Source organism: Triticum aestivum, chromosome 6B (assembly GCF_018294505.1).
Source record: "Triticum aestivum cultivar Chinese Spring chromosome 6B, IWGSC CS RefSeq v2.1, whole genome shotgun sequence".
NCBI classification, from domain to species: Eukaryota; Viridiplantae; Streptophyta; class Magnoliopsida; order Poales; family Poaceae; genus Triticum; species Triticum aestivum.
In genome coordinates, this window is record NC_057810.1 from 563,638,124 (window position 1) to 563,651,666 (window position 13,543).

Sequence of the window (13,543 nt, forward strand, 5' to 3'; positions counted from 1 at the left end):
CATAGGCCCCTCTCTCTAACTCTCACTCCCCATTCTCCGCCACCCACCCAAACCCTACCCGCTGCCCACCACCTCAGTCCAAAACCGCGATGGGGCATCTGATGGACAAGGAGGAGCGACGGCGTGGCTTCTCGGCACCTATCGGTTCGAGCAGCCGCCGCCCCTGACGTGATGACGAATCCGGTGGCGGATCAGGCTCCCGCCACTGTCTACGCCTGCCTCGGGCTCTTTCCACTATGCACGGTGTCCTCCTCCCAAGTTTGTATTATTTTTTCCGTGTTCTTTATACCAGTATGGCTTGATGAATAGATCGGAAGTTTCCTCGCAACAAATATAATATGACAGCTAAATGTATTTTTTTCCAAGAAAAATGCTAAATGTATCTTTTGGTCCATAGCAAACGCACGGACATCTTTTTTTTTACCGTGACACCAGTTTTAATTTCTTTTTTTAGGGTACCAGTTTTAATTTCACAAAGGACTTTAATGCTTACTATATACACTGTATTATCATAATACTTAAATAACGAAAAAAAGAAAGAAAAGAAATAGATCCCGTGAGAAGCGCACAGGGTACTACCGTTGCGATCTCGATCCATAAAACCAAATCTTTGGGAGGTTAACGCCACATCCACATCGCGATGCCATTGCTATCGCCGCCGCCGCCGCCGACGGCGGCTCCCGGGTGCGGGAGGCGGAGGCTGAGCGGCCGACGAAGGCGACGATCAAAGAGGAGGAACTGGGCAGCGCTGCCCCTGGACGTGATGCTCTACGTCCTCCACAAGCTGGACGACGTCGAGCTCATGTTCGGCGGCCCGGCCAGGGTGTGCCGCTCCTGGCACGACGCCGTGTGCGAGCCCGAGCTGTGGCGCCGGATCGACATGCGCGGCCGCTCCCGGCGCTTCCGGGAGGCGGTCAGCCTCAAAAATATGGCGCAGCTCTCCATTTGGTTCAGCGCCGGGCAGTGTCGAGAGTTCTTCGGCCAGCACGACGTCGACAACGACCTCCTCCTCTTCCTGGCCGACCGGTAAGATTCCTGTTCGTGATCTCCAACCTCGCACCTGCATTCTAGGAATGTGATACATAATTCTCCGAAATTACTGCGATGCAGTGCCTATGTCTATATAATTTTCTCACAGGCACAACTGATTTTATGGTTTTAAATCATGTGTCATAGCGAGCTAGAAGAATTCGCAGAAATTAGGGGCATAACTGCTGAACAAAGTAACTAAATATGGGTTGGAACAATTTGTACTCCCTCCGTTCGGAATTACTCGTTCAAGAAATAAATGTATTTAGATGTATTTTAGTTGTAGATACATCCATTTTTATCCATTTTTGTGACAAGTAATTCCGAACGGAGGGAGCAGTTGGTATACAAATTGGACTCAGTTTTCCTTAAAATAAGAAACTACGTACAAAAAAGACTGAACGCCGGCAATCTTATCGCACGTTACAGTAGTGAATTATGAGAAAGAACTTTGGATAAATTAGCAATTTTTGGATTAGTTTAATTCATAAATACATCATGATGACAACGCCAACAAAATCAATCTCATATTGAAAGCTATAAACATGTGAGCATGTACTGAATATATTATACGTAAATCTATGATAACATCAAGTGCGGCCAACACATGAATCAGTAACAGATGGATAAACATATTATACCCTTCAATCAGAAAAGTAGGGTCCGCAACAGCGGCCGCAACGTTGGCATAGGTAGCCTTCTTCATGGCATCGGTCACGCCATCCATGGCGATGTTGGGGAGGTCGAGGACGTAATCAAATTAGTGGACGAAGATGAACAGTACCAAGCAACCGCACCGAGACTCTTCCCAAAAAACCTTGTTTTTTCGGTGGAGGATCACAAAGGACAGGGTTCCGGAGGCTTCTCTCCCAAACAACCGTGCACGCGGTCATCGGGATGGAGTTGTCGAAAGCAACAAGAGCACAAGGAACGACGGTGATTTGGTGCACGAGGAGGTAGAACATATGTGAACCGATTAGGTAACAATTAGGGTTGACAACACCTTCAATATGTAGATGGTCGGGTAGGGAGATGAGGGGTTAGGCCTACAACCGAGTCGGTAACAGCCCACAATCCGAGAGGTTCGGATACAGTTGTTCGTAATGCATATGTGTTTTCAACCGGTAAAAATAAAACACACAAACGACATACATCTAACGAGAGCGAAGTGGGCGAAAGAGGAGGAGCGTGCATGTAACACTTCTCTTTTCATGCTCCAATAGGATATATGGAGTTTCTTATATGTTAATCTCAACTCTCCTCCACTTCTGTGGTGGTGCTAAACTTTCCAGCATGACATGAAACACCACATAGACTTTCAAGATTTATTCCGGAAATATTTGGTATATGGGCATGAAGCCCATCTAAATTCAACAACAATTACAACATAAAACTATCTCGCAGACTCAAAAGGGTGTGTGTCAAGGCTTGTTGTACTTCCTAAGAATGAATGTTACACAAATGAAATTTTGTAGCAGCGATAAAGTGTCATCTTTTGTCGTTTGAATGTTTCTCTTCTTTCTTTTGTGAATAACCAAAATGAGAGATTTTGAACAGGTGGAAAATACATGTTATGACCCGCTAAGATCATGTATTATCCTTGCAGGGCACCCTTATTGAAGAGTCTTCATCTTATCAAGCATTGTGATGTAACCAGTGAAACATTTGCAAAGGCAATAATGAAATTCCCTCTGTTGGATGAGCTCGAGCTTTGGGAATGTGAGACACATGAGACTGGGGTCTTTGACCTTGTTGCCATGGCTTGTCCACAACTGAAGCACTTAAAACATGTCAAAGATAGGGGATATTCGCGATATATCTGGCTTGAATACCCTATCGATAACAGCGAAGCCTTGGCAATTGCAAAGATGCATGAGCTACGCTCCCTAAAGCTTTTCCACGGTGGCCTTGACAACCAAGGATTGACAGCCATCCTTGATGGCTGCCCTCATCTGGAGTACCTTGACATACGGTATTGCAACAACATCACCATGGACAGCAACATGCGAGCAAAGTGTGCCCGTGTTAAGAAGAAGAAATTGTATCCATATGGGCCAACTGATAACTGGGAGTGTCCTTGGTCTGACATCCATGATGACTTCACCATTGATTCTGAGTATTTTGAGCCTAGCATCACTGTTTGTAGTTGTTATCGTCCATGGGATAGGGGGTATTGGTGCTATTGCGACGATGATGAGCCAGACTGTCGTTTTTTCAATGCGGAGCCTTCTGACTCTGAGGACTCTGATCATTCTCGCTTCTTTAGTGGTGCTGAGGAGAGCGAGTTTGAGTATTGGAGAACCTAAGTAACATTTGAATGTTTTGATGGAAGCGCCTGACCTGGCCAGATGTTGCACTCATTGATGTCCAGTACTTTCTTGCTCTGATTTGGCCACAATTATGTTTGTGGTTCGCCTCTCTGCATGAAGTTAGATTTTTTTTTGAAATTTTTTAGATTCAAATTATATGTAGTTTCAATTTTAAATTTCACGGAGTGTATAGAGCTCAGAGCAATAAAAGAGGTCGGTGATGTTTCACTTGAGTTTGCATGAAACAATAGAGGATGCAAGAAAAACACGGTGTGTTTGCCCAACTTTCCTATTTTTGAAATTGAGGCAAAAGATTTGCATCATATACTATTAGTTAAGGACAAAATCTTCTTGTGTTGCCGCCCCGCTTGCCGATGCCTCTGCTACAAGTTAGGAAGCACCAAGTCAGTCCGCCGTTACTAGACCTTAGCCGCCATGACATTCTCCACCACTATATTCACCATGGAAATCAAAACACCGACATGTCCACAGACAGCGAAGCTTCGCGTCACTCGCTCTTGAAGCCGCACGACCAGAAATATCAGTTCACACGACCAAGTCCCATCTGATCCAGCAATCTACATGCATCAGGCGCCCATGGAGATCGCCGACGGAGCCTTCCGAAACTATGCTTCTCGGACAATTCTTTTGAAGGGATACTTCTCCTCGTTCGAGAGTCTCCACCCTTCTTTCACTCCGCCTCGAAGACTAACTATGGCTGGTTTTACATGTGGTCAGATGGGTTCCCCTTTTGAGCTGGGAAATGCCCAAGCCAAGGCTATACACGAGTAATAATCGAGAGAATAAAGATGAATGTGAAATGGCACGTGCTAGAAGATTTAAAATGCAACACCAAATTCACAGGCAGATGAAGAATAAGGCAACTGAAACCAACAAAATGCATACCCGCCCCTCCCCCTCCTTTGTTGGGGCGTTCTCAGAGCTATGATCAATTGTTGCCCATGATCACAAGGTAAATGTTGAACAAGTATCATTGAAGTCAACAATGGCTCATCAAGTCGAGCAAGATGCAGACATGCATATATGAATATAAGATAATCTTTGGTAAAACGGATTTTCAGAACATGGGGCAACGGAGCACTTTGTTTTGAACTTCTCCAAAAGGATGCTTAAAAGATTTGAATTTTTTTGATTTTTTTACATGAATGCGCATGCATGTGGTCTAAGTACCCATGAAATTTCGTTCAATAATACGTTGTATTACGTGCTGCACAAAAAAGAAAAAAAAATGCCCAAAAACACCAAAAAAACAAGCCCCTAATTTTCATGTATTTTGTCTTTTTTGTATCTTTTACATGCAAGCATGTACATTGCTGAAATTTTGGCCTGATATACTGCATTGCTATACGTTTATGCACATAAAAATTTGATGGAACCGTAAAAATGTGGTTTTTTGAACTTCAAAAGAAAGTGATCAGTTGCACACGTGCTCAGAAGTCAATTTTTGAATCTTTGGTCCATATCAAGCGCACGGCCATCTTCTTTAATTTCTCAAAGGACTTCAATACTTAATTTAAGTAATGATAATGAAAGAAAGAAAAGAAAACAGAGATACACGTGAGAAGCGCCCCGAGACCTGGCTACGTACGTACCACCGCTGCAACCGATCCATAATCTTCGCAAGGTTAACGCCACAGCTCCACCCACATCACGATGCCACTGCTACCGCCTCCGCCGCCGCCGACGGCGCCTCCGGGGCGCGGGAGGCGGAGACTGGGCAGCCGACGGAGGCGACGATCAAAGATGAGGAACTGGGCAGAGCTGCCCCTGGACGTGATGCTCTATGTCCTCCACAAGCTGGACGACGTCGAGCTCATGTTCGGCGGCGCGGCCAGGGTGTGCCGCTCCTGGCACGACGCTGTGTGCGAGCCCGAGCTGTGGCGCCGCGTCGACATGCGCGACCGCTCCCGGCGCTTCCAGGAGACGGTCAGCCTCAACAAAGTGACGCAGCTCTCCATTTGGTTCAGCGCCGGGCAATGCCGAGAATTCTTCGGCCAGCAGGACCTCGACAACGACCTCCTCTTCTTCCTGGCCGACCGGTAAGATCCGTCCCTGTTCGTGATCCCCAAACTCGCACCTGTCCTTCCTTGATTTGGTACAAAATGTATTTTGAAATTCTATACATTGCCTGGTGTCTATGCAGTAAAAAAATTCTCAGCGCCAGATAGGAGAAGGAACAAAAAAGACTTGAACTGTGCTTACAGCCTTACACAACATCTCGACATTGTCTAATGACAAAAACGTTTCTCCGGTTTTATGTATTTAAGTCATGTGTGTCATAGCGAGTTAGAATTCCCAGAAATTTGGGGCGAAACTGCTGAACAAAGTAAATTGCTGTAGATAGGAATATTTTGTATAATCGGTATACAGATTGGACTCAGCTTTCCCTCAAAAAAGAACTAGAGACTGAGCGCTGCTAATCTTGTGGCAAATTGCAGCAGTGATTATGAGAAACATTTGCAACATAAAAACTCTCTTGCATACTCAGAAAAGAGTATCTCAAGGCTTGTAGTACTCTCCCGCAACAAAAAAGGTTTGTAGTACTCAAGAACGAACTTTAAACAGATGAAATTCTGGAACAGTGATGACATGTTCTCTTTTATCGTCTGCATGTTTCCCTTCTTCCTTTCGTGAATAACCAAAAGGAGAGATTTTAGAGAACACATGTTACTAGCCACTAAGATCATGTGTTACCCTTGCAGGGCACCCTTACTGAAGAGCCTTCATCTTACCAAGTGCTGTAATGTAACCAGCAAAGGATTGACAGAGGCAATAAAGAAATTCCCTCTGTTGGAGGAGCTCGAGCTTTGTGAATGTGAGAGATATGACACATGGGTCTTTGAGGTTGTTGCCGCGGCTTGTCCACTACTGAAGCACCTCAAACATTTCAACGATAGAGGATATACATGGTATAATTTGGAACGGGATATATACCCTGTCGACAACCGCGAAGCCCTGGCAATTGCAAGGATGCATGAGCTACGGTCCCTGAAGATTTTCCACAGTGGCCTCGACAACCAAGGGTTGACAGCCATCCTTGGGGGCTGCCCTCACCTGGAGTCCTTGACATACGCTATTGCGGCAACATAATCATGAACAGCAGCATGCGAGCAAAGTGTGCCCGTGTCAAGACGAAGAAGGTGAATCCATATGCGCCAACTGATGACTGGGTGCGTTCTCAGTCTGGCATGCATGATGACTTCAGCGATGATTCTTCCAAGTATTTTGAGCCTGGCAGCCCTGTTGGTAGATGTTATTCTCATCAGGAGAGTTATTGGTGGTATCGCAGCAATGGTGAAGAGCCCGACTGTTGGTTTTTCAATGTGGAGCCTTGTGACTCCGAGGACTCTGATCATTCTCGCTTCTTTAGTGGTGCCGAGGAGACCGAGTTTGAGTACTGGAGAATCTGAAGGACTGGTGTACACGACATTTGGATGTTCTGATTCTGATGGAAGTTCCCCTGCCAGGCCAGGCCATATGCTGCACTCTCCGATGCCCAGTGCTTTCTTGCTCTGATTTTGGCGGCGATTCTGGTTGTGGTTCACCTCTCTGCATGGGAGTTTAAATCTTGTTTAATTTCTGCATACAGAATCTATGCAGTTTTAATTTTGAATTGCCCAGAATGTATAGAGCTTAGAGCAATAAAAGAGGTCGGCAATGTTTTACTTAAGTTTGTATGAAACAATCAGAGAAGGCAAGAAAAACACAATGCGCTTGCCAAACTTTCCCTTTTGGAATAAGAGCTTTTTACCTACTGCCAGGATCAACTTCAGCTGCATTTCAGTAGATGTACATGTTATGCTTTGTTCGATTTCATCGATCAAATATGTATATCTTACTAATAGTCAGGTAAATATCATGAAAACTGTCACATACATACATGCTTCTGTCAGGCTGGTTCACCGATTATATTGAAAAAGCACAAAGGAAGGGCTCAACGGACCGAAGCTATATCAAAATCTTATACCGGCACAGCCTGAATAAAGAATCAAACAGATATGCAGCTGCATAACGGCAACATATTAAATCCACAGATTTCAAACACACTACGGAAACAAGATGGTCTGTCTCAAAAAAGATGATGGTCAGTTAGGCAAAACTATTGGAGCACAATAAAACACTATTACCATGCAGGCAGTCAGGCAAGACTCTGAATTTACGCCAGCAAGGATATATGTGACCAGCAGTAAAGCGCATCATCTTTCACTAAAACATGAGGTTGCTGTGGGTAAACCCAGTGGCATACATAACAATGAATGATCTTAGCAACTGTTGAAGAACATCACAGTTCATAATTCAGGTCAAGCGTTCTTATGTGCAAATGTTGTCTGCGCAGATAAATGTTGAAGTCAAAATCAAGCAAAGAAAGCTAAATATGAGATGTCATGTGCTAGAAGATTTGAAAATCAGGCAACAAATTTGAAGGCAGACCAAGCAACAAATCATATGTTCAGGAGCAAAGAAACACAGCATAATAAAACAGCAGCACAAAGATCGTTCTCACAGAAGCTAGTAAGCAGCAGCAGCCTCAGTTTTTCTTTTGTTCAAGGCAAGCTGCATTTAAAAGAACTCCAAGCTGTCTTAATTCTTACTTGCAAGAACCCGAGGAGATTTGACTAAACTAATTCAACATAACTACTTAACCACCATGAAAACAGACATAAAATCTGTCCACAGTCCATCCAAATCAAGATATATTGGACCAAGAACAGAAGAACAATCCATGTCATAACAAGAATCAACCATTGCCATAATCTTTTCAGGCATCCAAGGAGCTGCAGGCTTATTTGGTGTTAGGGACATGATTCAGACGAATCATGAAATCCACACTAGCATATTACAAGTTCTAGCTTAGTCAAAGGTATAAGCACAATTGCGCCATAGATAGATTTCGACTAATCAGCTAAACAGACGCATCTATGTTAAATCGCATAGTTACTCACCTTCCATATTCGATAACCAACATGTCACAGAATAGAATAGCCCCTTCACAGAAAGCCCATGACAACAGCAGGGTTAACAGTTAACCCAATTTGTCAAATTGGCGCAATAAGATGCAGCGGTTTCAGAGTTGCAGATCAGAATGTAGCTCAACAAGATTATGCGCAAAAGAGGGTTAAAATTTCTCCACATACAACACAGCAATTAAGTCTATGCTCACAAGCTTTATTCCATTCAGGATTCAGCTCATATACAAAACAAAATGAAATCAAAAAAACAAACAAAAAAGGGCCTCGATGCGAGGCCTGGGTCTTCAGCCGCAGCACAGATCGAGCGAAACCTTCGATTCGATCAGATCCAGAACGACCAAGAAAGGGGGGCGCAAACCAGGCCGGATCAGACGGCGGAAGGCGCGGCGCCGGCGGCCTCGGCCTCGAGGTAGCGGCAGATCCGCTCGACGACCTCCCTCCCCTTGGCGCTGTTCTGCAGGAACCTTTCGGCGCAGCGGGTCTCGACCTTCTCGGCGACGGCGGCGAGCTTGGCGAGCGGGCGGCACCGGATCGTGGTCTCCTGCCTGAACTGCGTCCAATCATCGGGGCGGTCCGGGTGGGGCCGGAAGGTGGAGCGCTCCTCGACCTCGATGATCCCGCGGAGGCTGACGTTGCGGACGACGATGTCCATGGCGCGGCGCGGGGCGTCGACGACGGAGGTCTCGACGCAGTGGCAGATCGCGGCGCCCGAGGGGGAGGCGGCGGCGGCCGGGAGGAGGCGGCGCAGGATGAAGGGGAGCGGCGGGGAGCGGACGGTGATGGAGCGCGCGGCGTGGAGGCGGCCGGCGTCCGTGTCGACGCGGCGCTGCAGGGTGTGCACGTCGGCGACGTGGGAGAGCGCCGTGCGGGAGGCCGGGTCCGTGAACTTGCGCCACGCCGCCGCCGTCACGCGGTCCCACGGGTGCCGGTAGACGTGCTCCTGCGTGTAGACCACCATGGCGGCGGGTCCGGGCGGGTGGGTGAGCGGGCGGGCGGCTGGCTCGCGGGGTTTTGGATTTCGCTCCTCGATTTCTTACTTGCGGCGAGGGTTTGATTAGCGCGGTGCGGCGAGGGTTTGATTAGCGCGGTGCGGCGAGGGGAGGTAGGAAAGGGGAAGACGGAGGACGGGGGCCGGTTCTTGTAGGCCGTGAGGCGAAAGCTGGATTGGAGAGGAAGGCGGACCCGAAACCGGGAGCGGTGCGGTGGTCCGTCCCCCGTGTCCGTTGCGTTTTCTCTTGTCCTGCCACGTGTCGTGGTAAGCGGCTAGTTCGAAATCCGCTTCCTTGAACACAAGACGGACTTACTGTCCGTCCGTAGACGTGTTCACGGGACGAGACAGGAGAGTCGGCCATCCAATCATATCACAAAGCATTTGTTTTAAGTCCGCAATACTTCAAAATAAAGCATAGTTTAAATTTAAATATTACTCCCTTCATATATGTCGTTTCAGTAGTTCACATTGAACTGCTTTAAATTGAACTGCTAAAACGACATATATTATGGTAAAAAGGGAGTACAATTCAAACATTAATAAGTTTTTAAATTAAATAGCCAAACTTGAGTCCTTTTTAACAGCTCATAGATGCTCAACCGGATTATTCTTAAGTCGCTCAATGCCTAATTTTTTCACACATTTGGACAAACTTCTCAGACATGGTTAGATTCTAAGCTAGGAGTTGGATGGAGTCACTCAAGTTCTCAGATTTCATATCCCCGTCAGGTCCTTCACTAGCATCCTCCACAGTCATGTTGTGCATAATGACACAGGTTGTCATCACCTCACATGAGATCTCTGGATCCCATATTTTTTTAGCTTCTCGAACAATTGCAAAACGGGTTGAAGCACTTCAAATGCTCTCTTTACATCCTTTCTAGCCCCTTTTGTCTTTGGGAAAAGTGGGTGATTTTCTCTCCAACTGACTTAAAGATGGTCTTGACGAAGGTCGCCTATCATAAATCATATAGTAACCCATGTGTAGTCATTACCATTGACACTTGACAGTATAGTTACACGGAGGAGCTCACCCTTCAGTCAACCTAACAAACAATGAAGTCATATGCATCGTGTTGATGTCATTGTGAGACTCGGGCATGCCAAGAAAGCGTACCAAATCCATAGGTCCCGCGATGCAATTGCTTTAAAAATGATGGTGGACTTCTTAACATGGCACTGATATTGCCCTTGTAGAGCATATGGACATTTTTCCATCTCAAGTGCATTCAATCAAGGGATCCGAGCATTACCTGGTCACCCTCTTGTTTCCGGTGTCGCCATGAGTCTTTCGTTGTCTGCAATGGTTGGTTCTCTCAAGTGTTGTCGCCCGAACACCTTAACCATCGCAGTGGCAAACCTCGCCATGTCAACTTCACATGTGCTTTCAGACATTCAGAGATACTCGTTCTACGAATGTGCGGTCGTGCTATAGACAAGCATCCTCAATGCAAATATACAATTCTGGTAACCGGAGAATCCATTTTTTTCGACGACATTCTTCTTCAAGGTGAAGTAATCATCATAGGCCCGGACACCATCATAGAACAAAAACATTTCTCCGCATCCGAAAGTGTCACCGAAAATTATCAACAAATAGGGCATCCAGGGCGAAGAAGTCGCCCACCAGCATCAAATGCACACATGCCCTCTCCTGGTTCAACACTGATGTCACTTGATCGATCCCTTGAATTTCAGAACATGCTCCTCCGTATGATCCACATCTGATAGGATCGCCTGCATTATTGTCATTTCATCTTCATATTCGTCCTCCTCATCGAACGAGGACAACTCCATGAAGTTGTTGTAGAGTACTCATTGTCCAAATCCATCATGCTTCCTTCAAAGCAAGCAAAATTGTCAACAACTTGGTTATGACATTTGCAAAAAATACTTGTCAGGCGTGTTGTCTGATACGTCTCCAGCATATCTATAATTTTTTATCATTCCATACTATTATATTATCTGTTTTAGATGTTTTATATGCATTAATATGCTATTTTATATTATTTTTGAGACTAACCTATTAACCTAGAGCCCAGTGCCAGTTTCTGTTTTTTCCTTATTTTTGAGCTTCGCATAAAAGGAATACTAAACGGAGTCCAAGCGGAATAAAACTTCACAGTGATTTTTCTGGGACCAGAAGACACCCAGGGGACTTGGAGTGCAAGTCAGAAGAGCCACGAGGCGGCGACAAGGGTGGAGGGCGCGCCTAGGGGGTAGGGCGCGCCCCTACCTTGTGGGCCCCTCGTGACCCCCCTGACCTAGATCGTCCTTCTATATATTTGCAAATATTCCCAAACCTCCAGAAGCATCCACGAAAACACTTTCCCACCGCTGCAACCATATGTTCCCGTGAGATCCCATCTTGGGGCCTCTTCCGGCATCCTGCCGGAGGGGGATTCGATCACGGCATCAACTCTATTGCCCTTCCGATGAAGCATGAGTAGTCCACCACAGACCTACATGTCCATAGCTAGTAGCTAGATGGTTTCTTCTCTCTCTTTGATTCTCAATACTATGTTCTCCTTGATGTTCTTGGAGATCTATCCGATGTAATCTTCTTTTGCGGTGTGTTTGTCGAGATCCAATGAATTGTGGATTTATGTGAATCTTCTTTGAATTCTTATATGCATGATTTGGTATCTTTGTATTTCTTTTCGAATTATGGGTTTAGTTTGGCCAACTAAATTGTTTTTTCTTGCAATGGGAGAGGTGCTTAGCTTTGGATTCAATCTTGCGTGATTTCACCCAGTGACAATGTAGGGGTAGCGAGACACGTATTGCATTGTTGCCATCGAGGATAAAAAGATGGGGTTTACATCATATTGCTTGAGCTTATTCCTCTACATCTTGTCATCTTAGCATTACTCTGTTCTTCATGAACTTAAAACTCTAGATGCAGGCAGGGGTCGGTCTACTTGATACGGACGTGATGCCTATATTACATAATCATTGCCTTGGATATCATCATAACTTTGCACTTTTCTATCAATTGCTCGACAGTAATTTGTTCACCCACCGTATTATTTGCCTTCAAAAAAGAAGCCTCTAGTGAAACCTATGGCCCTCGGGTCTATTTTCCATCATATTAATTTCTGATCTACTATTTTCCATCATATTAGTTTCCGATCTACTATTTTGCAATCTTTTATTTCCAGATCTATATACCAAAAAAAACCAAAAATATTTTATCTTTCGTTTATATATCTCTATCAGATCTCACATTTGCAAGTGACTGTGAAGGGATTGACAACCCCTTTATCGCGTTGGGTGCAAGTGTTTGATTGTTTGTGCAGGTATTGGTGATTTGCGCGTTCTTCTCCTACTTGATTGATACCTTGATTCTCAAACCGAGGGAAATACTTATCTCTACTTTGTTGTATCACCCTTTCCTCTTCAAGGGAAAAAACCAACGCAAGCTCAAGAAGTAGCAGGAAGAATTTCTGGCGCCGTTGCCGGGGAGATCTACGCCAAGTCAAGACATACCAAGTACCCATCATAAAACTCTCATCTCTTGCATTACATTATTCGCCATTCGCCTCTCGTTCCCCCACCCCACTTCTAAAACGATTTTCAAAAAGATTTTCCCTTTTCTTCAGTTCATCTTTTCGATTGCTTTTTGTTTGTTCATACGCTTGCTTTGATGGCTCAACCTAAGAACTTTGATCTTTACTATAAGAAGCTGGAAGAAATTGAAAATAATACTAGGAGCTTCATGTCCTTACAATTTGAGCATAATAGTTTCTTTAGGAACGAGCTCAAGGAGCAGAAAACTTTTATGGAATATATGAATAAAGATCTCAACGATATGTCTAAAGAATTTTACGGTCTTAAATCTCAAATTGCTCATCTTGAAATTTTAGTTGGCCAAATTTCCGATAACAAACCACTTTGGTAAATAAGATGGCCACTAAACCGAAGTTTTGTGAAAATAATGATGAAGATCTTAAAGTGATTGATGTGCCTCCTATTGAATCTTTGTTTTCCAATATAAATCTTGATAAAGATGGGACTGGAGATGAGTTAACTTTAGTTAAAAGGCATCCCAATGATTCAGAGTTTATAGATCTAGAGGCAAAAATTGATAAAAGTGGGATTGGAGAGGTCAAAACTTTAAGTAGCAATGAACCCACTCTTTTGGATTTCAAAGAATTTAATTATGATAATTGTTCTTTAATAGATTATATTTCCTTGTTGCAATCCATGTTGAATTCTCCTCA

General features: G+C 44.8%; 3 protein-coding genes across 3 annotated transcripts; 2 read left to right on the forward strand and 1 right to left on the reverse strand.

The window, feature by feature from the left end:
* The first annotated feature begins 23 nt into the window (after positions 1–23).
* LOC123138016 (putative F-box/LRR-repeat protein 23) lies at positions 24–3,622 on the forward strand. Its single transcript, XM_044557907.1, has 2 exons — positions 24–1,026; positions 2,636–3,622. The coding sequence occupies exons 1-2, from the start codon at positions 641–643 to the stop codon at positions 3,333–3,335; spliced, it is 1,086 nt and encodes a 361-aa protein (XP_044413842.1). The 5' UTR covers positions 24–640; the 3' UTR covers positions 3,336–3,622.
* Positions 3,623–4,980: 1,358 nt separating this feature from the next.
* LOC123138017 (putative F-box/LRR-repeat protein 23) lies at positions 4,981–7,119 on the forward strand. Its single transcript, XM_044557908.1, has 2 exons — positions 4,981–5,398; positions 6,062–7,119. The coding sequence occupies exons 1-2, from the start codon at positions 5,013–5,015 to the stop codon at positions 6,447–6,449; spliced, it is 774 nt and encodes a 257-aa protein (XP_044413843.1). The 5' UTR covers positions 4,981–5,012; the 3' UTR covers positions 6,450–7,119.
* A 1,347-nt stretch (positions 7,120–8,466) lies between these two features.
* On the reverse strand, positions 8,467–9,468 carry LOC123138018 (PRELI domain containing protein 3A). The gene has a single exon (XM_044557909.1). It carries the CDS (start codon positions 9,285–9,287, stop codon positions 8,697–8,699), a length of 591 nt encoding a protein of 196 aa, XP_044413844.1. The 5' UTR covers positions 9,288–9,468; the 3' UTR covers positions 8,467–8,696.
* Between the last annotated feature and the right edge of the window lie 4,075 nt (positions 9,469–13,543).

What these genes read in the sequence shown, in the direction of transcription:
- LOC123138016 (XM_044557907.1), top strand. Translation starts at nt 641, where the DNA reads ATGCCATTGCTATCGCCGCCGCCGCCGCCGACGGCGGCTCCCGGGTGC. An exon ending in CTCCTCTTCCTGGCCGACCG is followed by an intron (nt 1,027 to 2,635) that starts GTAAGATTCCTG and finishes TTATCCTTGCAG; the next exon opens with GGCACCCTTATTGAAGAGTC.
- LOC123138017 (XM_044557908.1), top strand. Translation starts at nt 5,013, where the DNA reads ATGCCACTGCTACCGCCTCCGCCGCCGCCGACGGCGCCTCCGGGGCGC. An exon ending in CTCTTCTTCCTGGCCGACCG is followed by an intron (nt 5,399 to 6,061) that starts GTAAGATCCGTC and finishes TTACCCTTGCAG; the next exon opens with GGCACCCTTACTGAAGAGCC.
- LOC123138018 (XM_044557909.1), bottom strand. Translation starts at nt 9,287, where the DNA reads ATGGTGGTCTACACGCAGGAGCACGTCTACCGGCACCCGTGGGACCGC.